At 39.5% G+C, this 25470-nt stretch overlaps 1 protein-coding gene across 7 annotated transcripts in view; it reads left to right on the top strand.

The window, feature by feature from the left end:
• Klra2 (killer cell lectin-like receptor, subfamily A, member 2) overlaps positions 1 to 25470 on the top strand; it is a 48747-nt gene that overhangs the window by 6264 nt on the left and 17013 nt on the right. For 2 of the 7 annotated variants that reach the window (XM_006505644.2, XM_017321414.1), the window contains exons 4-7: positions 11233 to 11375; positions 13144 to 13247; positions 21189 to 21344; positions 21425 to 21716. In XM_006505644.2, the coding sequence (XP_006505707.1) occupies positions 11233 to 11375; positions 13144 to 13247; positions 21189 to 21344; positions 21425 to 21464 (443 nt within the window). In that variant the 3' untranslated portion in view covers positions 21465 to 21716. Of the gene's footprint in view, positions 1 to 11232; positions 11376 to 13143; positions 13248 to 19547; positions 19647 to 21188; positions 21345 to 21424; positions 22219 to 25470 lie in introns of those variants that run through there. The other 5 variants (NM_001170851.1, XM_017321416.1, XR_001785100.1 and 2 more) reach the window with 5 other exon arrangements.

Raw genomic sequence — 25470 nt, 5'->3', positions numbered from 1 at the left:
CCTGGTGTTCCCCTGTACTGGGGCATATAAAGTTTGCATGACCAAGGGGCCTCTCTTCCCATTGATGACCGACTAGGCCATCTTCTGCTACATATGCAGCTAGAGACATGAGCTCTGGGGGTACAGATTAGTTCATATTGCTGTTCAATCTATAGGGTTTCAGACCCCTTCAGCCATTTGGGTACTTTCTCTAGCTCCTCCATTGGGAGCCCTGTGATCCATCCATTAGCTGACTGTGAGCATCCACTTCTGTGTTTGCTAGGCCCCGGCATAGTCTCACAAGAGACAGCTACATCTGGGTCCTTTCAATAAAATCTTGCTAGTGTATGCAATGGTGTCAGCGTTTGGATGATGATTATGGGGTGGATTCCTGGATATGGCAGTCTCTACATGGTCCATCCTTTCATCTCAGCTCCAAACTTTGTCTCTGTAACTCCTTCCATGGGTGTTTTGTTCCCAATTCTAAGGAGGGGTATAGTGTCCACACTTCAGTCTTCATTTTTCTTGAGTTTCATGTGTTTAGGAAATTGTATCTTATATCTTGGGTATCCTAGGTTTGGGGCTAATATCCACTTATCAGTGAGTACATATTGTGTGAGTTCCTTTGTGAATGTGTTACCTCACTCAGGATGATGCCCTCCAGGTCCATCCATTTAGCTAGAAATTTCATAAATTCATTCTTTTTAATAGCGGAGTAGTACTCCATTGTGTAGATGTACCACATTTTCTGTATCCATTCCTCTGTTGCGGGGCATCTGGGTTCTTTCCAGCTTCTGGCTATTATAAATAAGGCTGCTATGAACATAGTGGAGCATGTGTCCTTCTTACCAGTTGGGGCATCTTCTGGATATATGCCCAGGAGAGGTATTGCTGGATCCTCCGGTAGTACTATGTCCAATTTTCTGAGGAACCGCCAGACTGATTTCCAGAGTGGTTGTACAAGCCTGCAATCCCACCAACAATGGAGGAGTGTTCCTCTTTCTCCACATCCACGCCAGCATCTGCTGTCACCTGAATTTTTGATCTTAGCCATTCTGACTGGTGTGAGGTGGAATCTCAGGGTTGTTTTGATTTGCATTTCCCTGATGATTAAGGATGTTGAACATTTTTTCAGGTGCTTCTCTGCCATTCGGTATTCCTCAGGTGAGAATTCTTTGTTCAGTTCTGAGCCCCATTTTTTAATGGGGTTATTTGATTTTCTGAAGTCCACCTTCTTGAGTTCTTTATATATGTTGGATATTAGTCCCCTATCTGATTTAGGATAGGTAAAGATCCTTTCCCAATCTGTTGGTGGTCTTTTTGTCTTATTGACGGTGTCTTTTGCCTTGCAGAAACTTTGGAGTTTCATTAGGTCCCATTTGTCAATTCTCAATCTTACAGCACAAGCCATTGCTGTTCTGTTCAGGAATTTTTCCCCTGTGCCCATATCTTCAAGGCTTTTCCCCACTTTCTCCTCTATAAGTTTCAGTGTCTCTGGTTTTATGTGAAGTTCCTTGATCCACTTAGATTTGACCTTAGTACAAGGAGATAAGTATGGATCTATTCGCATTCTTCTACATGATAACAACCAGTAGTGCCAGCACCAATTGTTGAAAATGCTGTCTTTCTTCCACTAGATGGTTTTAGCTCCCTTGTCGAAGATCAAGTGACCATAAGTGTGTGGGTTCATTTCTGGGTCTTCAATTCTATTCCACTGGTCTACTTGTCTGTCTCTATACCAGTACCATGCAGTTTTTATCACAATTGCTCTGTAGTAAAGCTTTAGGTCAGGCATGGTGATTCCACCAGAGGTTCTTTTATCCTTGAGAAGACTTTTTGCTATCCTAGGTTTTTTTGTTATTCCAGATGAATTTGCAAATTGCTCCTTCTAATTCGTTGAAGAATTGAGTTGGAATTTTGATGGGGATTGCATTGAATCTTTAGATTGCTTTTGGCAAGACAGCCATTTTTACAATGTTGATCCTGCCAATCCATGAGCATAGGAGATCTTTCCATCTTCTGAGATCTTCTTTAATTTCTTTCTTCAGAAACTTGAAGTTCTTATCATACAGATCTTTTACTTTCTTAGTTAGAGTCACACCAAGGTATTTTATATTATTTGTGACTATTGAGAAGGGTGTTGTTTCCCTAATTTCTTTCTCAGCCTGTTTATTCTTTGTATAGAGAAAGGCCATTGACTTGTTTGAGTTTATTTTATATCCAGCTACTTCACCGAAGCTGTTTATCAGGCTTAGGAGTTCTCTGGTAGAATTTTTAGGGTCACCTATATATACTATCATATCATCTGCAAAAAGTGATATTTTGAGTTCCTCTTTTCCAATTTGTATCCCCTTGATCTCCTTTTGTTGTCGAATTGCTCTGGCCAATACTTCAAGTACTATGTTGAAAAGGTAGGGAGAAAGTGGGCAGCCTTGTCTAGTCCCTGATTTTAGTGGGATTGCTTCCAGTTTCTCTCCATTTACTTTGATGTTGGCTACTGGTTTGCTGTAGATTGCTTTTATCATGTTTAGGTATGGGCCTTGAATTCCTGATCTTTCCAAAACTTTTATCATGAATAGGTGTTGGATCTTGTCAAATGCTTTTTCTGCATCTAACGAGATGATCATGTGGTTTTTGTCTTTGAGTTTGTTTATATAATGGATTACATTGATGGATTTTCGTATATTAAACCATCCCTGCATTCCTGGATTAAAACATACTTGGTCAGGATGGATGATTGCTTTAATGTGTTCTTGGATTCGGTTATTGAGAATTTTTTTGAGGATTTTTGCATTGATATTCATAAGAGAAATTGGTCTGAAGTTCTCTATCTTTGTTGGGTCTCTCTGTGGTTTAGGTATCAGAGTAATAGTGGCTTCATAAAATGAGTTGGGTAGAGTACCTTCTACTTCTATTTTGTGAAATAGTTTGTGCAGAACTGGAATTAGATCTTCTTTGAAGGTCTGATAGAACTCTGCACTAAACCTGTCTGGTCCTGGGCTTTTTTTGGCTGGGAGACTATTAATAACTGCTTCTATTTCTTTAGGTGATATGGGACTGTTTAGATGGTCAACTTGATCCTGATTCAACTTTGGTTCCTGGTATCTGTCCAGAAACTTGTCCATTTCGTCCAGGTTTTCCAGTTTTGTTGAGTATAACCTTTGGTAGAAGGATCTGATGGTGTTTTGGATTTCTTCAGGATCTGTTGTTATGTCTCCCTTTTCATTTCTGATTTTGTTAATTAGGATGTTGTCCCTGTGCCCTTTAATGAGTCTAGCTAAGGGTTTATCTGTCTTGTTGATTTTCTCAAAGAACCAACTCCTTGTTTGGTTAATTCTTTGAATAGTTCTTCTTGTTTCCACTTGGTTGATTTCACCCCTGAGTTTGATTACTTCCTGCCATCTACTCCTCTTGGGTGAATTTGCTTCCTTTTTTTCTAGAGCTTTTAGATGTGTTGTCAAGCTGCTAGTATGTGCTTTCTCCCGTTTCTTCTTGGAGGCACTCAGAGCTATGAGTTTCCCTCTTAGAAATGCTTTCATTGTGTCCCATAGGTTTGGGTACGTTGTGGCTTCATTTTCATTAAACTCTAAAAAGTCTTTAATTTCTTTCTTTATTCCTTCTTTGACCAAGGCATCACTGAGAAGAGTGTTGTTCAGTTTCCACGTGAATGTTGGTTTTCCATTATTTATGTTGTTATTGAAGATCAGTCTTAGGCCATGGTGGTCTGATAGGATACATGGAACAATTTCAATATTTTTGTATCTGTTGAGGCCTGTTTTGTGACCAATTATATGGTCAATTTTGGAGAAGTTCCCGTGAGGTGCCGAGAAGAAGGTATATCCTTTTGTTTTAGGATAAAATGTTCTGTAGATATCTGTCAGATCCAATTGTTTCATCACTTCTGTTAGTTTCAGTGTGTCCCTGTTTAGTTTCTGTTTCCATGATCTGTCCATTGGTGAAAGTGGTGTGTTGAAGTCTCCCACTATTATTGTGTGAGATGCAATGTGTGCTTTGAGCTTTACTAAAGTTTCTTTAATGAATGTGGCTGCCCTTGTATTTGGAGCATAGATATTCAGAATTGAGAGTTCCTCTTGGAGGATTTTACCTTTGATGAGAACGAAGTGCCCCTCCTTGTCTTTTTTGATGACTTTGGGTTGGAAGTCGATTTTATTCGATATTAAAATGGCTACTCCAGCTTGTTTCTTCAGACCATTTGCTTTGATAATTGTTTTCCAGCCTTTCACTCTGAGGTAGTGTCTGTCTTTTTCCCTTAGATGGGTTTCCTGTAAGCAGCAGAATGTTGGGTCCTTTTTGTGTAGCCAGTCTGTTAGTCTATGTGTTTTTATTGGGGAGTTGAGACCATTGATATTAAGAAATATTAAGAAAAAGTAATTGTTGCTTCCTGTTATTTTTGTTGTTAAAGTTGGCATTCTGTTCTTGTGGCTGTCTTCTTTTAGTTTTGTTGAGGGATTATCTTCTTGTTTTTTCTAGGGCGTGGTTCCCGTCCTTGTATTGGTTTTTTTCTGTTATTATCCTTTGAAGGGCTGGATTCGTGGAGAGATAATGGGTGAATTTAATTTTGTCGTGGAAAACTTTGGTTTCTCCATCTATGGTAATTGAGAGTTTGGCTGGGTATAGTAGCCTGGGCTGGCATTTGTGTTCTTTTAGTGTCTGTATAACATCTGTCCAGGCTCTTCTGGCTTTCATAGTCTCTGGTGAAAAATCTGGTGTAATTCTGATAGGCTTGCCTTTATATGTTACTTGACCTTGTTCCCTTACTGCTTTTAGTATTCTATCTTTATTTAGTGCATTTGATGTTCTGATTATTATGTGTCGGGAGGAATTTCTTTTCTGGTCCAGTCTATTTGGAGTTCTGTAGGCTTCTTGTATGTTCGTGGGCATCTCTTTCTTTAGATTTGGGAAGTTTTCTTCAATAATTTTGTTGAAGATGTTTGCTGGTCCTTTGAGTTGAAAATCTTCATTCTCATCCATTCCTGTTATCCGTAGGTTTGGTCTTCTCATTGTGTCCTGGATTTCCTGGATGTTTTGAGTTAGGATCTTTTTGCATTTTCCATTTTCTTTGATTGTTGTGCCGATGTTCTCTATGGAATCTTCTGCACCTGAGATTCTCTCTTCCATCTCTTGTATTTTGTTGCTGATGCTGGCATCTATGGTTTCAGATTTCTTTCCTAGGGTTTCTATCTCCAGTGTTGCCTCACTTTGGGTTTTCTTTATTGTGTCTACTTCCCTTTTTAGGTCTAGTATGGTTTTGTTCATTTATATCACCTGTTTGGATGTGTTTTCCTGTTTTTCTATAAGGACTTCTACCTGTTTGGTTGTGTTTTCCTGTTTTTCTTTAAGGACTTGTAACTCTTTAGCAGTGTTCTCCTGTATTTCTTTAAGTGAGTTATTAAATTCCTTCTTTATGTCCTCTACCATCATCATGAGAAATGCTTTTAAATCCAGGTCTACCTTTTCAGGTGTGTTAGGATTCCCTGGACTGGGTGAAGTGGGATTGCTGGGTTCTGATGATGGTGAGTGGTCTTGGTTCCTGTTAGTAGGATTCTTACGTTTACTTTTCGCCATCTGGCAATCTCTGGAGTTAGTTGTTATAGTTGTCTTTGTTTAGAGATTGTTCCTCTGTTGATGATGTTACCCTCTATCAGCAGACGTAGGAGACTAGCTCTCTCCTCTGAGTTTCAGTGGTCAGAGCAGTCTCTGCAGGCAAGCTCTCCTCTTTCAGGGAAGGTGCACAGTTATCTGGTGTTTGGACCTTCTACTGGCTGAAGATGAAGGCCCAGAACAGGATCTTTCCCAGAAGCTGCGTTGCTTTGGCCAGGAAGGTGGCCGGTTGTCTGGAGCCGAAGATGGCTCCTCCTCAGAAGCTCTGTGGCTCTCGCCTGTCCCAGAAATGGCTGGCCTCTGTATTCCACACCGTCACCCATGCAGCCTGCCCTCCGCAGAGTCCCGGAGCCAAGGCTCCTGCCGGGGCCTGAGGCACAAACCTCTCGGGCTGGTGGACCCCTGTGCTCTCACCAGGAAGGTCGACCTAATGATTTTTTAATTTTCTCGGTTTCTGTTGTTATGTCTCCCTTTTCATTTTTGATTTTGTATATTTGGCTAAGTCTCTCTGTCTTTTTGTTATTTTGGTTAAGGGTTTGCCTATCATGTTGATTTTCTTAAATAACCAACTCTTGGTTTCTTTGATTATTTGTATTGTTAATCTTGTTTCTAACTGATTAATTTCAGCCCTGAGTTTGATTATTTCCTGCCATCTACTCCTCCTAGATGTGTTTACATTTTTTTTTAAAATAGAGCCTTTAGATGTACTTTTTATTTGTAAGAACTCTCCAGTTTCTTTATGATGGCAGTCAATGCTAAGAACTTTCATCTTAGTATTGCTTTCATAGTGTCCCATAAGTTTGGGTACGTTGTGCCATCATTTTCATTGGGTTCTAGAAATTCTTTAATATCTTTTTTAATTTTTTCCCTAAAACCCAGGGATCATTGAGTAATGAACTGTTCACTTTCCATGAATATGTATGATATATGTTGTTTCAGTTGTTGAAGTCCAGCTTTAATCCATCGTGATCTGTAAGATGTTGTGGTTATTTCAATACTCTTGTATTTGTTGATGCATGCATTGTGATTAATTATATGGTCAATTTTGAAGAATGTTCTGTGAAGTGGTGAAAAGAATGCACACACTTTTGTGTTTGGGTGAAATGTTTAATCTGGTAAGCCCATTTGAATCATAATCTCAGCAGTTCTGTTATTTCTCTGTTTAGTTTTTGTCTTGATGACCAGTCCATTGGTGAGAGTGGGTTATTGAGGTCTCAAATTACTAATGTGTGGGGTTCAATGTGTGATTTAAACTTTACTAATACTTCTTTCACAAATGTGGGTGCCCTTGCATTTGAGGCACAGATGTTCAGAAATCAGATTTCCTCTTGGATTCTTTCTTTGATAAGTATGAAGTGTCCTTCCCTGTCTCTTTTGATTGCTTTTGTTTTGAAAGCCTATTTTATTAGACATTAGAAGGGATACTCCAGCTTGTTTCTTGGGTCTAATTGCTTGGTTAACCTTTTTCCAACATTTTATACTGAAATAATGACTATTTTTGTTGTTGAGATATGTTATTTTTATACAGCAGAATGATGGGTTATGTTTACTCATCCATTTTGTTAGCCTGTTTCTTTTTACTGGGGGAATTAAGTACATTGATGTTGAGAGATATTATGATGAATGATTGTTATTTCCTGTAATTTTGATGTTTGTGTGTGTGTGTGTGTGTACTGCGCACTGGCCTCAGTCAGCCTCCCTCAATCAGCGGTAGAAATCAGGGGGTTCTGGTTACAGATGAGCAAGGAGTTGGCACTGAGGGTGACAAACAGACATGGGCACAGAGAGTGTGTGTATCTGAATGTAATTTTTGTCAAAGTTAGCATCAGTTTTATATAATACAGAAAACAAAGGAGTAGGGAGGCACTACAAATAGGGAGGCTAAAAAGGAGTAGCTTGTCACAGCAGGCAAGGTACATTGAAATTATCTGACACAAAACAAAGGGATGCCTTCAAAGGACTGTCAGGAACCAGGCAATGTTTACAGGTAATAATAATGACAGGGGCCAGGAGAGAATTTCACACCCTAGTCACAATTTATGCTATTCGTTTGAGCCTGGTGAAAGCTAGCACCAGGGGGATTCTGCTCTAGCAGACCTTATCATAAATAATGTAGTTCTGTAGCTCCTCTTAAAACCACAGGCCCCTTTTTCCTAGGCCTTGGTAAATTCTTGCATATGAGAGTAACTTGGCTGTTCTTTTAAGTATCTGTAGGGAATCTCCATTTGTCAGAAGAATTCACCTACTTCTAATGCGTAATGTAGTTTGCAATACCTGACTGTAATGAAGATTCTAAGTATACTTTACTAAGCTTGCCCTGAGATTTCCAACTCTTATCCTGTAAAATACTGTAAGAAAGCATGCAAGACCCTCCACACTATCGCAGGGCCAAATCTGGGGGCATTCGTGCTATGGGAATGCCAAGGTTCCAGAAGACCAAGTTTCCTTGAAACTCTTTGTCTCAGGACTGCTCTCAGGCTTTCAGGCGTGCCACGTGAGTCAATACAGGAGTGGATGTAGCATGTGTGTTTGTGTTTCTCCTTTTTTGGCTTTTAATGCTGTCAAATTATTTATTTTTCATGTTTTCTTGAGTTAGAGTTTTCCTTCTATTATCCTTTTTAGGGCTGGGTTAGTAAAAAGGTATTGTTTAAATTTGGTTTTGACATGGAATATCTTGGTTTTCCCATCTATGGTGATTGAAAGTTTTGCTGAATGAAATGTGGTCTTGTAGGATCTTCAAGATCTCTGTCCAGACCTTCTAACTTTTAGAGTCTCAGTTGAGAAATCATTTGTAATTAGAATAGATCTGCCTTTATATGTTTCTTGGTCTTATCCCTTGCTATTTTTAAAATGCTTTCTTTGTATATTTATTGTTTTGATTATTATGAACATATGATTTTCCTTTTTGGTCTAGTCTGTTTGGTGTTCTGTATGCTTCTTGTACCTTTATATTAATTTCCTTCTTTAGGTCAGGGAAATTTTCTTCTATATTATTTTTGAGGATATTTTCTTTGCCTTTGAGCTAGGAATCTTCTTTTATTCCTACTATTCATAGGTTTGGTCTTTCAGTGTCCCAAATTTGCTGGGTGTTTTACGTTATGAAATTTTTAGGTATTATATTTTCTTTGACTGATATATTGATTTCTTCTATCGCATGTGCTACATCTGAAATTCTCTCTTCAATCTCCTGTGCTCTGTTGGTGATGCATACACTGTAGTTCTTGTCCTCTTTTCTAGGTTTTCTATTTCCAGGACTGACTCAGTTTGTGTCTATTTCCATTTTCAATTCTTAGTTTTATTAAAATGCTTCATCTGTTTGATTGTATTTTCCTGTATTTCTTTATATTTATTTGGTTCTTCTTTTAATGCCTCTACCTGTTTGTGTGCATTTTCCTGTATTTCCTTAAGGGATTTATTTATTCATGTCCTCTTTACAGCCCTCTATTATCTTTATAAAATGGGATTTAAGATCTTTATTGTGCTTCAGTTTCATTAGGAGGTCCAGGATGTGTTTCAGGATAGCTGGGTTCTGGTGATGCCATATTTCCCTGAGTCTTGTTGATTGTGTTTTCTATGCTATCCTTTTGGCACCTGGGTTTCCCTGGTTTTAGCTGAACGATGCTGATGGCAGCAGGACTTCTTCGGAAGGTGGAGGAAGCCATGAAGCAGACAATCAAAGTCAGAGTGCCAGACTCTGCTGGCTGTGTCTCAGGCAGACCCCAGTCTATAGGCTGTGTCCTGAGTGGACCTCACTCTGCAGGCTGTGTCCCAGTTGGACCCAACTGTCATGGTGGGCAGATCTGACTGGGATAGGATTGGTGGAGCAGAGTTCCAAGTTAGTCTTGGGGCCTCCTAAGGTTTCAGCAATAAGCAGGCTGTCAGGGGTCCTCCATACTGGTGAGTAAGCCCAGAGATAGACAGTGGGGCTCAGGGGACCATGTGCAATTTGCCTCTGCAGGCTGTCCCAGGCCGACTGCTTCATTGTATTTTGAAGTGATTTCCAGGTGAATCTGACCATAAAGTAAGCAGGTAATGAACTTCAACAGGTAAAAGGGTTAGGCAAACTTCCTACTCAGTTCATTAAGTGGTGAATATTTTGCATAAATCTGAGTCTGATGATAGACAGTTTAGCAAGAATTACCTTTCTCTTCCTGATTCAAGTAATGGTTATGTTGAAGAGGCTTTGAGTGAGAGTGAAAGTGGTCATTTGAAAATGAAAGACAGTGTTGGAAGAAGGGGGTGTGCCTGTTCCCCTCAACCAAGTGAGAGAGGAGATGCTGGTGTGATCTATGAGGATTGGACTGGGAACCTTGTGGCACCAAGTGTGGATCTAAGCTTCAATGAGGATGATAAAGGGCCAGTGAGCATTCTAGGTCATATCACTGAAAAAAGTATGAGCATAGATTTTTCTCTCAGGAGTCCAGGCAAGGGGATTAATTATCCTCCAGAGCTCAGGTCTGGTAGTGCAACCAAACAAATTCCAGTCCAGCCTGAGCTATACTGTGATACTTCTTTCTAGAAAAGCAAAGGTTGGTGCTAAAGTTCACTGAGAGATCATGACCATTCCCAGAACCTCACCAAACAAAATAATCATATTGAAATACTAATACAATATAAACTATACACATTTTCATGTACTCAATTTGTCACCTTTGAGCATGTGAGGATATATACCCTTGAAGGCCTTACCTTAATCAGAAGAGTATCACCTTCAAAGAGATCTTTATATGTGTCTTAAGGCAAGAACATTTAATAGAGACTACAGCACAGCTCCAAGTAGCATATGGACCTCTGTGAGCATTGTGCCTTACTTCAGATCCAGAATTCCACCCTCTATATACTGCCTTCCAGCTCCTGGCATTTCACAAACCTCTGCTTCTTAGAGTTGGCCTGGGTTAGAGACCTCATCTGAGTGGAATCATAAAGGATGGACTTGGGGCTGACATGCTTCTCTTTGCACCACAGTCTCCAATTCCTCCATGTCTCTCTGAGGGACTTTATTACATATTTGTGAGAAAGACAGGAGATTACAAAGACCCTGCTGTCTCTTTAGTAGTGAGTTTCCTGATAATAGACACTGTATCCTGACACTAGGTGAGCAGCAGGCAGGAGTTGCCTGGGAGACACTTACTGCACAGTTGATTGCATTTGGTCAGGATCTCTTTTTTTTTGGGGGGGGGGAGATGGGTGTGAGACATGGTTTCGTTGTGTAGCTCAGGCTGACTTGAAACTCACTGGATAGCCCAGGTTGTCCAGGAGTTCAGTACTGAGCTTGAGATGACCTTACACTGGTGAGCTTGAGATGACCTTACACTGGTGGCGATTCTTCTGCCTCACTCTGTGGGGTGCTGGCATTATAGCTATAAAATGTCATGCCTGAAAGGCTTTATGTCACTTCCAAGGCTAAATAGTATTCTCTTGAGTGTATTTGCTACATTTTCTCTACCTTTTCTATCGTGTTAAACAATTCTGCATAGAGGGTGGGTGTACAGGGTTCTCTGGGCATTGTATAACCTCAATTTCTGAGAGCTGTGAGATTTTACTTATTTAGTAGATGTTTAATCATAAACACACTCTGATATCAGAATATCAGAAAATGGGAAGTTTAATCATTCACCCTTTCTGTTGTAGGCAAGCAAGTGGAAGGATACTGGTTCTGCTGTGGCATGAAATGTTATTATTTCATCATGGATGATAAAAAATTGAAAGGATGTAAACAGATCTGCCAGGCTTACAACTTAACTCTTTTGAAGACAAATGATGAGGATGAATTGGTATTATAGACCCTTACATCCTTCTTTATCCTTAGAGTCTCTCTTTCTAAACCTTAGATAATAAGATATGAACCCATACAAGTGTTTTTTTTTTTTTTTAAGAGTCCTTCATGGGTTGTGTGTGGTGTTTCTGCAATGTGAGCAAAAACTGTTCAGTAATAATCTCCTAGATGACTCTTTCCTGTTCTCCAGTGAAAGTCAGGACTCAGCATCAGTTATGAAGAGATTTGTTACTAAAGAGACAGTTGAATGTTTGAAATCTCCTCCCTTCCTCAGTGGTCTGCAACAGAGTGCCTTAGAGAAGCATGTCTTTCTTTGATAAAGTTTAAGCATTTGGATCAGCACAACCTGTGACCAAGAGTGCCAACTAATGCCCCAGAGGCAGATGCCTAGTGCTTACTCTTTGGAACTCAGTAATGTGACTGTTTGAGATGAGTAATTGAATGGCAACAGGGAGAGTAATTAACCACTGTGTCTATCTCCAAATGAGAAATTATGTGAGAACCATGCAACTAAATAGTCATACCAGTTAACTGAATATGTCTATAACATTTACTTTATAATATTCTTTGCATCATAAAATGTCTATCTGTAGAAACTGGTATTTAAAAAAAAAACCAAAGTGGCCAAGGAACTGACATTGTCTGTTTACATTCATTAGTAAGGAAATCTCTACAAATATGGAAATTATATTTTCCTGGAGAAATGCTTGCAGGATCAGTTTGAAGCCTTGCAATTTATAATATGGTAGAAGATTTATATATCAGTTTAATACACATTTAAACAACCACACAAGTACATTATTAATACTATAATATTATTATAATTTTTTGTTAATTACCTTTTTTTTTTTTGCAGTCCAGTCTTTATTGCCTTCCCTCTCTGTCCTCTGACTGTTCCTCATTCCATACCTCCTCCCCAGTCTCCAAGAAAATGTCTCCACCCTCCACATCCACCCCACCAGGTCTCCCCACTCCCTGGGGCTTCAAGTCTCTCAAGGGTTAGGTGCATCTTCTCTCACTGGGGCCAGACCAGGCATTATAATTTTTAATATAAAGTTCAATTAGATACAGTATACATAGTTAAATTTAAACCTGTACTATGATATATATTCTGAAATTTAATGCAACATTATGCACCATGACTGTCACATGTAAGACATACTAAGTACTTCTAGGTGCCTTCCCATCTCAAGTTCTGTCCCTTTTGAATCTGAGCTATGAAAGGCTTCTTCTCTGCAGAATGGAATTTAATACTCAGCTTTTCGCACAGGAGTTTTCATCTTAGTAGGTTTGCTTTAAACACAGGACATCACTTATGAAGAACACTTTGTACATGCCTCTGTAGATTTTGGAAAAATCACTTGAATAATTTAATAAAGTATCAGAAATTATTTAACAAGCCAGTGTATAGTGTATACTTGGCGTCCTAAAGCAGGAAGATTGTGAATTCAAGCCCAGCCTCAGCTACGTGGCAAGACTTTGTCTAAGAAACACAGTCACAAATTATTTAATGACAAATTATTTAATTTAATAATTATTTAATTATTTACTTGTTTTATTTATTACTAGAACCTGAAGCAACCATCTTAAATAGCTTATTGACATTGGTTTTAACAGAAATGAGCTACTCATGTGAAATTACTTTAGAAATTTTCTCCTGCTGACAGGACATTAGAGAACTGATAGAAATAGCTAGGAAGTTTCCTGGTTGTTCTTTTACCAAACTGATGGAAATCTTATCATAAGGTGTGTTGTTTACTTTACAGAAGTTCCTTAAATCCCAACTTCAAAGAAACACATACTGGATTGCACTGACACATCACGAAAGCAAAGAGGAATCGCAACAGATTGGTGATAGACCATCTAAACCGTGAGTTTCCAGAACCCTGCAAACTCTAACACTGGTACAGGAATTGAGAGGATCGTGTGCAAAGGTTTTCCTCTCATTTCACACAGAGTTCCTCATTTCTTTTTTTTTTCTTTTTTTAAAATTAGGTATTTTCTTCATTTATATTTCAAATGCTATCCCAAAAGTCCCCCATGCCCTCCGCCCCATTATCCTCCACCCCCCACTCCCACTGCTTGTTTTTTTTTTAATTAGGTATTTTCCTCATTTACATTTTCAATGCTATCCCAAAGGTCCCGCATACCCACCCCCCCCCAATCCCCTACCCACCCACTCCCCCTTTTTGGCCCTGGCGTTCCCCTGTACTGGGGCATATAAAGTTTGCAAGTCCAATGGGCCTCTCTTTGCAGTGATGGCCGACTAGGCCATCTTTTGATACATATGCAGCTAAAGACAAGAGCTCCCGGGTACTGGTTAGTTCATATTGTTGTTCCACCTATAGGGTTGCAGTTCCCTATAGCTCCTTGGGTAATTTCTCTAGCTCCTCCATTAGGGGCTGGGTGACCCATCCAATAGCTGACTGTGATCATCCACTTCTGTGTTTGCTAGGCCCCGGCATAGTCTCACAAGAGAGAGCTATAACTGGTCCTTTCAGCGAAATTTTGCTAGTGTATGCAATGGTGTCAGCATTTGGAAGCTGATTATGGGATGGATCCCTGCATATGGCAGTCATTAGATGGTCCATCCTTTCGTCACAGCTCCAAATTTTGTCTTTGTAACTCCTTCTATGGGTGTTTTGTTCCCATTTCTAAGAAAGGGTAAAGTGTCCACACTTTGGTCTTCGTTCTTCTTGAATTTCATGCGTTTGGCAAGTTGTATCTTATATCTTGGGTATCCTAAGTTTCTGGGCTATTATCCACTTATCAGTGAGTACATATTGTGCGAGTTCCTTTGTGATTGGGTTACTTCACTCAGGATGATACCCTCAAGAACAAAAGGAAGCAAATTCACCCAAGAGGAGTAGACAGCAGGAAATAATCAAACTAAGGGGTGAAGTCGACCAAATGGAAACAAGAAGAACTATTCAGAGAATCAACCAATTGAGGAGCTGGTTCTTTGAGAAAATCAACAAGATAGACAAACCCTTAGCCAGACTCACTAGAGGGCACAGGGAAAGCATTCTAATTAACAAAATCAGAAATGAAAAGGGAGACATAACAACAGATCCTGAAGCAATCCAAAACACCATCAGATCCTTCTACAAAAGGCTATACTCAACAAAACTGGAGAACCTGGATGAAATGGAGAAGTTTCTAGACAGATACCATGTACCAAAGTTGAATCAAGATCAGGTTAATGATCTAAACAGCCCGATATCCCCTAAAGAAATAGAAGCAGTCATTAATAGTCTCCCAACCAAAAAAAGCTCAGGACCAGATGGGTTTAGTGCAGAATTCTATCAGATCTTCAAAGAAGATTTAATTCCAGTTCTGCACAAACTATTCCACAAAATAGAAACAGAAGGTACTCTACTCAACTCATTCTATGAAGCCACCATTACTCTGATACCTAAACCACAAAAAGACCCCACAAAAATAGAGAACTTCAGACCAATATCCCTTATGAATATTGATGCAAAAATCCTCAATAAAGTTCTTGCTAACCGAATCCAAGAACACATCAAAACAATCATTCATCCTGACCAAGTAGGTTTCATCCCAGGGATGCAGGGATGGTTCAATATACGGAAATCCATCAACGTAATCCAGTATATAAACAAACTCAAAGACAAAAACCACATGATCATCTCGTTAGATGCTGAGAAAGCATTTGACAAAATCCAACACCCATTCATGATAAAAGTCTTGGAAAGATCAGGAATTCAAGGCCCATACCTAAACACAATAAAAGCAATCTACAGCAAACCAGTAGCCAACATCAAAGTAAATGGTGAGAAGCTTGAAGCAATCCCACTAAAATCAAAGACTAGACAAGGCTGTCCACTCTCTCCCTACCTATTCAACATTGTACTTGAAGTCCTAGCCAGAGTAATTCGACAACAAAAGGAGATCAAGGGGATACAAATTGGAAAAGAAGAAGTCAAAATATCACTTTTTGCAGATGATCTGATAGTATATATACATGACCCTAAAAATTCTACCAGAGAACTCCTAAGCCTGATAAACAGCTTTGGTGAAGTAGCTGGATATAAAATTAACTCAAACAAGTCAATGGCCTTTCTCTACACAAAGGACAAACAGGCTGAGAAAGAAATTAGGGAAGCAACACCCTTCTCAATAGCCACAAATAATATAAAATACCTAGGCGTAACTCTAACTAAGGAAGGGAAAGATCTGTATGATTAGAACTTCAAGTCTCTGAAGAAAGAAATTAAAGAAGATCTCAGAAGATGGAAAGATCTCCCATGCTCATGGATTGGCAGGATCAATATAGTAAAAATGGCTATCTTGCCAAAAGCAATCTACAGATTCAATGCAATCCCCATCAAATTCCAACTCAATTCTTCAACGAATTAGAAAGGGCAATCGGCAGATTCATCTGGAATAACAAAAAAACCTAGGATAGCAAAAACTCTTCTCAAGGATAAAAGAACCTCTGGTAAAATCACCATGCCCTACCTAAAGCTGAACTACAGAGTGATTGTGATAAAAACTGCATGGTACTGGTATAGTGACAGACAAGTAGACCAATGGAACAGAATTGAAGACCAAGAGATGAACCCACACACCTATGATCACTTGATTTTTGACAAGGGAGCTAAAACCATCCAGTGGAAAAAGGACAGCATTTTCAACAAATGGTGCTGGCACAATTGGCTGTTATCATGTAGAAGATTGCGAATTGATCCATTACTATCTCCTTGTACTAAGGTCAAATCTAAGTGGATTAAGGAACTCCACATAAAACCAGTGACACTGAAACTTATAGAGAAGAAAGTGGGGAAAAGCCTCGAAGATATGGGTACAGGGGAAATATTCCTGAATAGAACAGCAATGGCTTGTGCTGTAAGATCAGGAATCGATAAATGGGACCTCATAAAATTGCAAAGCTTCTGCAAGGCAAAAGACACCGTCAATAAGACAAAAAGACCACCACCACTTTGGTCTTTGTGATTGGGTTACCTCATTCAGGATGATGCCCTCCAGGTCCATCCATTTGGCTAGGAATTTCATAAATTCATTCTTTTTAATGGCTGAGTAGTACTCCATTGTGTAAATGCACCACATTTTCTGTATCCATTCCTCTGTTGAGGGGCATCTGGGTTCTTTCCAGCTTCTGGCTATTATAAATAAGGCTGCTATGAACATAGTGGAGCATGTGTCCTACTTGTTGGTTGGGGCATCTTCTGAATATATGCCCAGAAGAGGTATTGCTGGATCTTCTAGTAGTACTATGTCCAATTTTCTGAGGAACTGCCAGACTGATTTCCAGAGTGGTTGTACAAGCTTGCAATCCCACCAACAATGGAGGAGTGTTCCTCTTTCTCCACATCCTCGCCAGCATCTGCTGTCACCTGAATTTTTGATCTTAGCCAACTGACTGGTGTGAGGTGGAATCTCAGGGTTGTTTTGATTTGCATTTCCCTGATGATTAAAGATGTTGAAAATTTTTTCATGTGCTTCTCTGCCATTCGGTATTCCTCGGGTGAGAAATCTTTGTTCAGTTCTGAGCCCCATTTTTTAATGGGGTTATTTGATTTTATGGCGTCTTCCTTCTTCTGTTCTTTATATATATTGGACACTTTGCCCCTTCTTAGAATAGGAAACAAAACACCCATGGAAGGAGTTACAGAGACAAAATTTGGAAGTGTGACGAAAGGATGGACCATCTAGTGATTGCCATATCCAGAGATCCATCCCATGATCAGCTTCCAAACGCTGACACCATTGCATACACTAGCAAGATTTTGCTGAAAGGACCTAGATATAGCTGTCTCTTGTGAGACTATGCCAGGGCCTAGCAAACAGAGAAGTGGATGCTCACAGTCAGCTATTGAAAGGACCACAGGGCCCCCAATGGAGGAACTAGAGAAAGCACCCAAGGAACTAAAGGGAACTGCAACCCTATAGGTGGAATAACAATATGAACTAAGCAGTACCCCGGAGCTCTTGTCTCTAGCTGCATAAGTATCAAAAGATGACCTAGTCGGCCATCACTGCAAAGAGAGGCCCATTGGACTTGCAAACTTTATATGCCCCAGTACATGGGAATGCCAGGGCCAAAAAGGGGGATTGGGTGGGTAGGGGAGTGGGGGGGGGTATGGGGACTTTTGGTATAGCATTGGAAATGTAAATGAGCTAAATACCTAATAAAAAATGGAAAAAAATTATGACTGTATCTTCAGAAATATATCATAAACTCATAATTGAAAAAAAAAAAGACCACCAACAGATTGGGAAAGGATCTTTACCTATCCCACATTGGACAGAGGACTAATATCCAATATATATAAAGAACTCAAGAAGGTAGACTACATAAAATCAAATAACCCTATTAAAAAATGGGGCTCAGTATTGAACAAAGATTTCTCACCCGAGGAATACCGAATGGCAGAGAAGCACCTGAAAAAATGTTCAACATCCTTAATCATCAGGGAAGTGCAAATCAAAACAACCCTGAGATTCCACCTCACACCAGTCAGAATGGCTAAGATGAAAAATTCAGGTGACAGTAGATGCTGACGAGGATGTGGAGAAAGAGGAACACTCCTCTATTGTTGGTGGGATTGCAAGCTTGTACAACCACTCTGGAAATCAGTCTGGTGGTTCCTCAGAAAATTGGACATAGTACTACTGGAAGATCCATCAATACCTCTTCTGGGCATATATCCAGAAGATGCCCCAACCGGTAAGAAGGACACGTGCTCCACTATGTTCATAGCAGCCTTATTTATAATAGCCAGAAGCTGGAAAGAACCCAGATGCCCCTCAACGGAGGAATGGATACAGAAAATGTGGTACATTTACACAATGGAGTACTACTCAGCAATTAAAAAGAATGAATTTATGAAATTCCTAGCCAAATGGATGGACCTGGAGGGCATCATCCTGAGTGAGGTAGCCCAATCACAAAGGAACTCTCACAATATGTAGTCACTGATAATTGGATATTAGCCCAGAAACTTATTATACCCAAGATATAAGATATAATTTGCTAAACACATTAAACTCAAGAGAACTAAGATCAAAGTGTGGACACTTTGCCCCGTCTTAGAATAGGAAACAAAACACCCATGGAAGGAGTTACAGAGACAAAATTTGGAAGTGTGACGAAAGGATGGACCATCTAGTGATTGCCATATCCAGAGATCCATCCCATGATCAGCTTCCAAACGCTGACACCATTGCATACACTAGCAAGATTTTGCTGAAAGGGCCCAGATATAGCTGTCCTGTGTGAGACTATGCCAGGGCCTAGCAAACACTGAAGTGGATGCTCACAGTCAGCTATTGGATGGACCACAGGGCCCCCAATGAAGGAATTAGAGAAAGCACCCAAGGAAGTAAAGGGAACTGCAACCCTATAGGTGGAACAACAATATGAACTAACCAGTACCCCGGAGCTCTTGTCTCTATCTGCATATGTATCAAAAGATGTCCTAGTTGGCCATCACTGCAAAGAGAGGCCCATTGGACTTGCAAACTTTATATGCCCCCGTACAGGGGAACGCCTGGGCCAAAAAGGGGGAGTGCGTGGGTAGGGTAGTGGGGGTGGGTGGGTATGGGGGACTTTTGGTTTAGCATTGGAAATGTAAATGAGCTTAATACCTAATAAAAAATGGAAAAAATCTCCAAATTTGGTCAAGAAGGGGAAGTCCCGCTGATTAAAGAAATTTTCCATTTTGTTCTAAGGTCAGATGAACTGTCAGGTCATGGTAGGCTTCCACCTTAATTAGGAAGGTTTTTTGACATTTTATCCAGTGGAAGCAGAAGCTTGTACATATATTACAATGGTAGCTTCTAATGAACCTACTAAACAACTGAGCCTAACTTGATTTTCTTGTGTGGAATTCTAGATGGTCTTCACCATAGAGGTAAAGTTAAGAGCTTATGATTCAGAATATGTGCTTAGTGTGTATTTTTGTCTAGTTAATGTGTGATATGATTTTTCCTCTTTACTTATGTTCAACACACTGCTTTATTGATTGTACTCATAATTACATATAATTGGTTAATGTGTATTCTCATTACCACTGTATCCTCCCTGTTCTGTTTATGCTTCACAATTCTCTTAGTTTTATTTGTCTTCTCTTTCTGTTCCTCTGATAAATATAAATAATCTACTTCTCCCTGGCTTATACAGGGCTCAAGAAGAGCAAAGTTTCATTGAAGATTTATCCCTCTGCCATCTCATCCCTGTGGATTTCTTTCCCTGGTTCATCTTCTCTGACACAGATTGTCAGTATGTTAGCCTGATTCAATCTCACGGTGTTGCCCAGTGAACAAAGTCTGATCCCCCTGCCTCTGCTTCCCATATGCTGAGACTACAGCTGTATACCAGTGCATCTGTCTGCATACATTATTTAGTATTTGAATGATCATTTTCATAGATTGATTATTCATCTTTTCCTGGCTATTAAGACAATGGCTGTCTGACATGTTCTGCTGTTACTTTCCAAGTCTCAGCTCTACTGTAGTCTCAGTGTGTATAAGACCAAGATGCACATCTGCTCCACATGTGAGTGTGGAGCATGAGGCTAGGTCCAGTCCATGTATAATCTTTGGCTTGTATTTCAGTCTCTGGGATACTCCAAGGGATAGTTAGTTGACCCTGTTGGGCTTCCTATGGAGTCCTTACCTCCTCAGGGTCCCTCAATCCTTCTCCCAACTCTTCCACAAGAAGTTTTAAACTTGGTTGAATGTTTGGTGGTGGGTCTCTCCATCCGTTTCAGTCAGTTGCTGGGTGGAGACTCTCAGAGAACAGTTTTTCTAAGCTCCTGTTTGCAATCATAGCAGAATATCCTTAATAGTGCCAGAGATTAGTTCATGCCTATGGGATGGGTCTCAAGTTGGGCCAGTCATTGCTGGGACATTCCCTCAGTCTCTTCTTCATCTTTCTCCCTGCACTACTTGGAGGCAGGACAGAATTTGGGTTGAAGGTTTTGTGGGTGGTTTGATGTCTTTATCGCTCCATGTGAGTCCTGCCTGTTTATATGAGGTACCCATTTCTTGATTCATATCTTAATTTTAAATTATTTTTTTCACAGGAAGGAATTTTTAGTATCAATTTATCATCCTGCAGATATTATAGAATGTTAAATACAGAGAAGTCAGTTAATCACATTGTTTCAGTCAAGATTCATTAGCTCTAAGAGGGGATGGGGGAGGAAATCAACCAAAACAGCTGTATCAACCCCTCCTCTGTGACTTTACTCCCTCTATACATTTCTCTTAAAACACAGTCACAGAAGATCCCTGTGTGCCACATATTTATTTCTTCTTTTTATTTTTCATTGCTGCAAAAATTTTCATAGGGAAGCATAATTTAAAGTCATCTCTTAGTGATTCTGAAACTGTATATTACTTGAGGACTAAAAATCAACAATGTGCAATAGATAAGAAGTTGATTTGTGATCAATTTCTATCTTTATTAGATTTATTTATTTTTGTGTGAAGGTATACACATGTATGGGCACATGTCACAGCACATGTGTACAAGAGTGAACTTGAAAGAGTCACTTCTCTCATTCTACTCTTTAGTATCTGCGGTCTGATCTCAGATTGTCAGATTTGTTGTGAATGGCTTATACCCATTGAGCCATGTCATTGGTCCAAGGCAATTTTTATGAGTTTAGAGAAAATGAGAAACTTCTAGTGATACACTTAGTAATTTTTCATATTCTTCATATTTTAGTCAATAAACTTTAACTTGAAAAAATAATGGTTTAAATCAGTGTAAGTTTCAAATGTAAATCACTGTCCATTATTTTTATTTGTTTTACAGTGTTTCAGCAGCAAGGAATTCAGTACCTAATAGAGAAAAGTGTGCATATCTAAATTCATTTTCTACAGAAGAGGATGACCGTGCTAGAAATCATGGTTGTATTTGTGAAAAGAGATTGAATAAATTCCCTATTCCAGGGAGCTGTGCCAAGGGAAGGTAAAAATGGAATGTTTTCATCTTTGTTTGTTTCCTGTGAAGATTTGTGACTACCTAACAGCTGAATCATTCATTCACAGAACTCAATCTGCTCTGCAGAGGGATGAAGATGAAAGTTAAGAAATGTTTTGACAACAGACTTAACAGAGCAGGAGCCATCTTCCTTCCTGGTAAACAGAGAAGCTTGTGTCTGAAGAATGGACACTCTTTGCCCTAAGCTTTGAAGAATCACTCTGTTTCCTGAATTATACACAGAACAATATACAATACTCAGACAATCACTCACATTCTTAATCATCACTAGGATAATCCATTTCTATAACCTGTTGCTCTGAAATCACTTAAGAACCAGGATGCAGTTGCTGTTTGTTAGTTGGTTGGTAACTTTTTATTTTTATTTTTTGGAGGTAGGAGAATTAACCTGAAAATTTTTTTATTTGCTGGAAAATATAATTTTATAACTTGATGATAGTTGCCAAGCTATTTTAGTGAACCCATACAACCTTTCATATTTCATGTGTTCTTATTCTCTCTCTCTCCCTCCCTCCCTCCCTCTGTGTGTATGTGTGTGTTTGTGTGTGTGTGTGTGTGTGTGTGTGTGTGTGTATGTGTTTGTCTTTCTGTCTCTGTTTCCCTGATCAATATAATGCATTTGGTGATAAATGGAAACCCCATAGTTGCAGTAATATTTATTGACGCCAGCTAGATGCAATGGCTCAGAGGTATAATTTATAGGTACGTGAGTTTGAAGGCAGTCTAGGCTACATAGTATGTTTGTGGCCATTGTGGGCCTTAGTGTGAGACTCTGTTATGAAATATAATTATGATGATGATGATGATGATAATAACATTAAACTGTCCATAAATATTTTCTAAAAACAAGCAATTTCTTTTCTTTTCTTTTTAAAGATTTATTTATTTGCTCTGTATATAGAAGTATACTGTAGCTGTCTTCAGACACACCAGGTGAGGGCATCAGATCCCATTACAGATGGTTGTGAGCCACCAGGTGATTGCTGGGAATTGAACTCAGGACCTATGGAAGAACAATCAATTCTCTTAACCACTGAGCCATCCCTCCAGCCTGCAATTTCTTTTATAGCATCTTATTGAATGGTAAAATGAAGAAATGTGGTATTTTTGTAATAATATGATCTAATCTATAATCCAAATTTATATTTGTGCTTTCTGATCATGTCACTGTTTATATTTAGGACTTCACGTTTAGGATTATGCCATGCACTCACTTGTAATGTCCTTTAGTTTTGAAAGTCTTTTGATTTTCTCTGATATTAAAAAATTAAAATCTTGCTGGAAGAGAATGGATATAATAAAATATGCCCATTGTAAGTCATAAGAAAAACAAGTTTTAATAGGTATGTACATCTCTTATAGAGCCATTGAGCTCAATAAGATGACAATGTCAGCTTGATACATGCTAGAATCATCTGAATATAGAGGGCCTCCACTGATAAAATGCCCCCATAACTTCTGGCTCTAGACAAGCCTACAGGGCATTTTCTTAATTAGATGTTGATGTTGAAAGTGCAGTCCATTATGGGTGTTACTACCCCTGGTATGATAGTGCTGAATTGTGTAAGAAAGCAGGCTGTGCAAGCCATTTTGAGCTTTCAGAAAGATGCACCCACCCATGGCCTCTGCATTAGCTACTGCTTGCAGGTTTCTGCTGGACTTTAGTGTTTGTTCTGACTCTTTTCAGTAGTAGGCTGCAATGTGAAAATGCAAGCAAAAATGTCTCCTTTCCTCCCCAAGCTTTTTCTTGTTTTGATCATGGTATTTCATCACAACAATAGAAATCCTAAATGAGAGAAACATTAAACCCTTACGGGGTTTTGTATTCCCAAAATTCATTTCTGCCCAGTGCCTTGAACTCTGGCTTCAGGCAAGCAGATATATGCTCTCTTGTACTGTAAATTAGTATGGTCTTGTCCAGAGTGTTATGTACTATGCAGAATTGTATTTTCTGTATTTTCTCCATGTACTGGACATTTAAACATACTTTACTTCTCAGAGAAGTTTGTTTTATTTTATTTTGAATATGTTTTTACTTGAAAGTAGATTTTAAAAATGTAATCTATTCTTATCATGGTTTAACCACCGTTTCTCTTCTAGATCCTTTCCATTTCCTGTACCCACCCATATCCACATCATTTTTCCCTTTATATTCTAGATAAAACAGGCATCCATAAATAATAATAAAGTAAAATTAGCTAAAACAAAATGCGATAGAATACAACCAAACAAACAGAAGAGAAAGATTCAAAGAAAAATTCCAAGACAAAAAGTACTATTATTCTAGCAAATCTTACAGGCATGTCACGGTTGAAGACAAGGCTTAGTGAGACACATACAATTGCACACATAGAAAGTCCATAATTGGTGCAGCTGGAAGAGAGATACCCAAGTACCCACCTCAGTATCCATGGCCCAGGGCACCAGGGACCAGTATGATGAGAGACTATATGATCGATAGATGGGAAAGATGGAGTATGTATTGTAGGGATGGGAGAGAAAGTATAGCTGAGCATTTTGTGCCCTGTGGAGAGAGGTAGATATGGAGACATGATGATGGTGAGGAACAAGCAGATATGGCCAGCCTGCTTAATACCTTGGGTCATGGTGATGTTCAGACCTGGGCTGCTGACTAGGGACCTGTCTGGGTTCATTTTGGTACTACAACTAGGGTATGTATTAATGTTTGTGGCTCAAATTACCACCAGAGGCCATGTGGATGACAATGTCCGGGCTGCCACTTGAGAACCTCTGATGTTTATCAGCAATGCTGCTGACAGGGTACATACTGATCTGAGTTGTCTGTGCTGCCATCTGAGGCAATGATGATATTTAGTCCATGTTGCTGCCATGTCATGTCTGTGTCAATGGTTCTATCACAACCAGGGTATCTGAGGCCTGTGTTACTACCAAAGACCATGTGGATGTCCATGGACTGGGTTTATGCCTGCAGTCATGTTGATGTCTTTGTAGTGTGCTAATGTGCCATTCACCTGGGCAGCATGAGAGAGCTGGCTCTGGTGATGTGGGACTAGGAGAGCTGGTCCTGCAGCTTTCTAGCTGTGATACTTAGGAGAGATGGCCCTAGTCTTCACTTGAGGAGGCCTGGAGGGCATGAGCAAAGGAGTACTGTCCCTGCCCATCATCTGATGTGTGATGACGTGAGTGCAAAAGAAATGCCCATATAGCTACCTGTGGCAGGAAGATGAGCTGGCCTTGAGAGTGTGAAATCAGTAAAGTTGGCACTGCACCTCAACAGGACAAAGCAGAAGAGGTGCCCCTAATGGCATGGGCAAAAGAGAGCTGCTGGTATGACCAACTCAGTGTCTACCCAGCCCAGATCCAAGACTCTGAATTTTCCCACCCGAACATCAACACCATCTATGAACTTCTGGACTAAATGAAGTGACTTGAACATCCAAAGCTTTAAAATCTCCATGACACAGGGGAATAACAAGATATCCAAGAGGAGTCCTAGTGAGGATTCAGTATTAGAATGTAGCAGAAACCAGAGGCCCCAAACCAGAAAAATGACTCATCACAATGAAGATTTGCAAGTAAATCTGTCTGGCAAAACCAAGTCACAGAACTTTCAGTATATAAGAATGCCATTATAAGTCATTTTCATACTATATTCTTTTAGCATTCTGTTAATTGGTTTTACTCTTGGACCATGGCCTATCCAGACTCAAGTACTTGGCCTCCCATCATTGGGTTTTATCTCATCAAGGAGCTCGTATCACCAATTAGCTATTAGTTTATTCCTCCTACAAACTTTGTGTCACTTTTATACTACCATATCTTTCAGGCATGTCACTATTGTAGAACAAGCATTTGTAGCTGGTTAAGTGTTCTTCCTTTGTCCACTGGTAAAATGCAGAGTATTTTCTAGTACTATGAATCCTAGTCAGTAGGGGTAAAGACTTTTGCTAGGAAACACCTAGACTTCTCTGGTTTAAGAAATTCTGTAGGTGTTGTCATCAGCAATAGGGCCTTACCATCTGTATGTGTAGAGCAATCGGTAACCTTGCCAATGGCATTTTTTGTTTGGGAATCACATCAAGACCATTTGTCCTACAACTTGATTAGATAT

This window comes from Mus musculus, chromosome 6, assembly GCF_000001635.26.
Source record: "Mus musculus strain C57BL/6J chromosome 6, GRCm38.p6 C57BL/6J".
Taxonomy (NCBI): domain Eukaryota; kingdom Metazoa; phylum Chordata; class Mammalia; order Rodentia; family Muridae; genus Mus; species Mus musculus.
The sequence above is the reverse complement of the archived record's forward strand: the minus strand, read 5'-3'. Positions and strand labels throughout refer to the sequence as shown.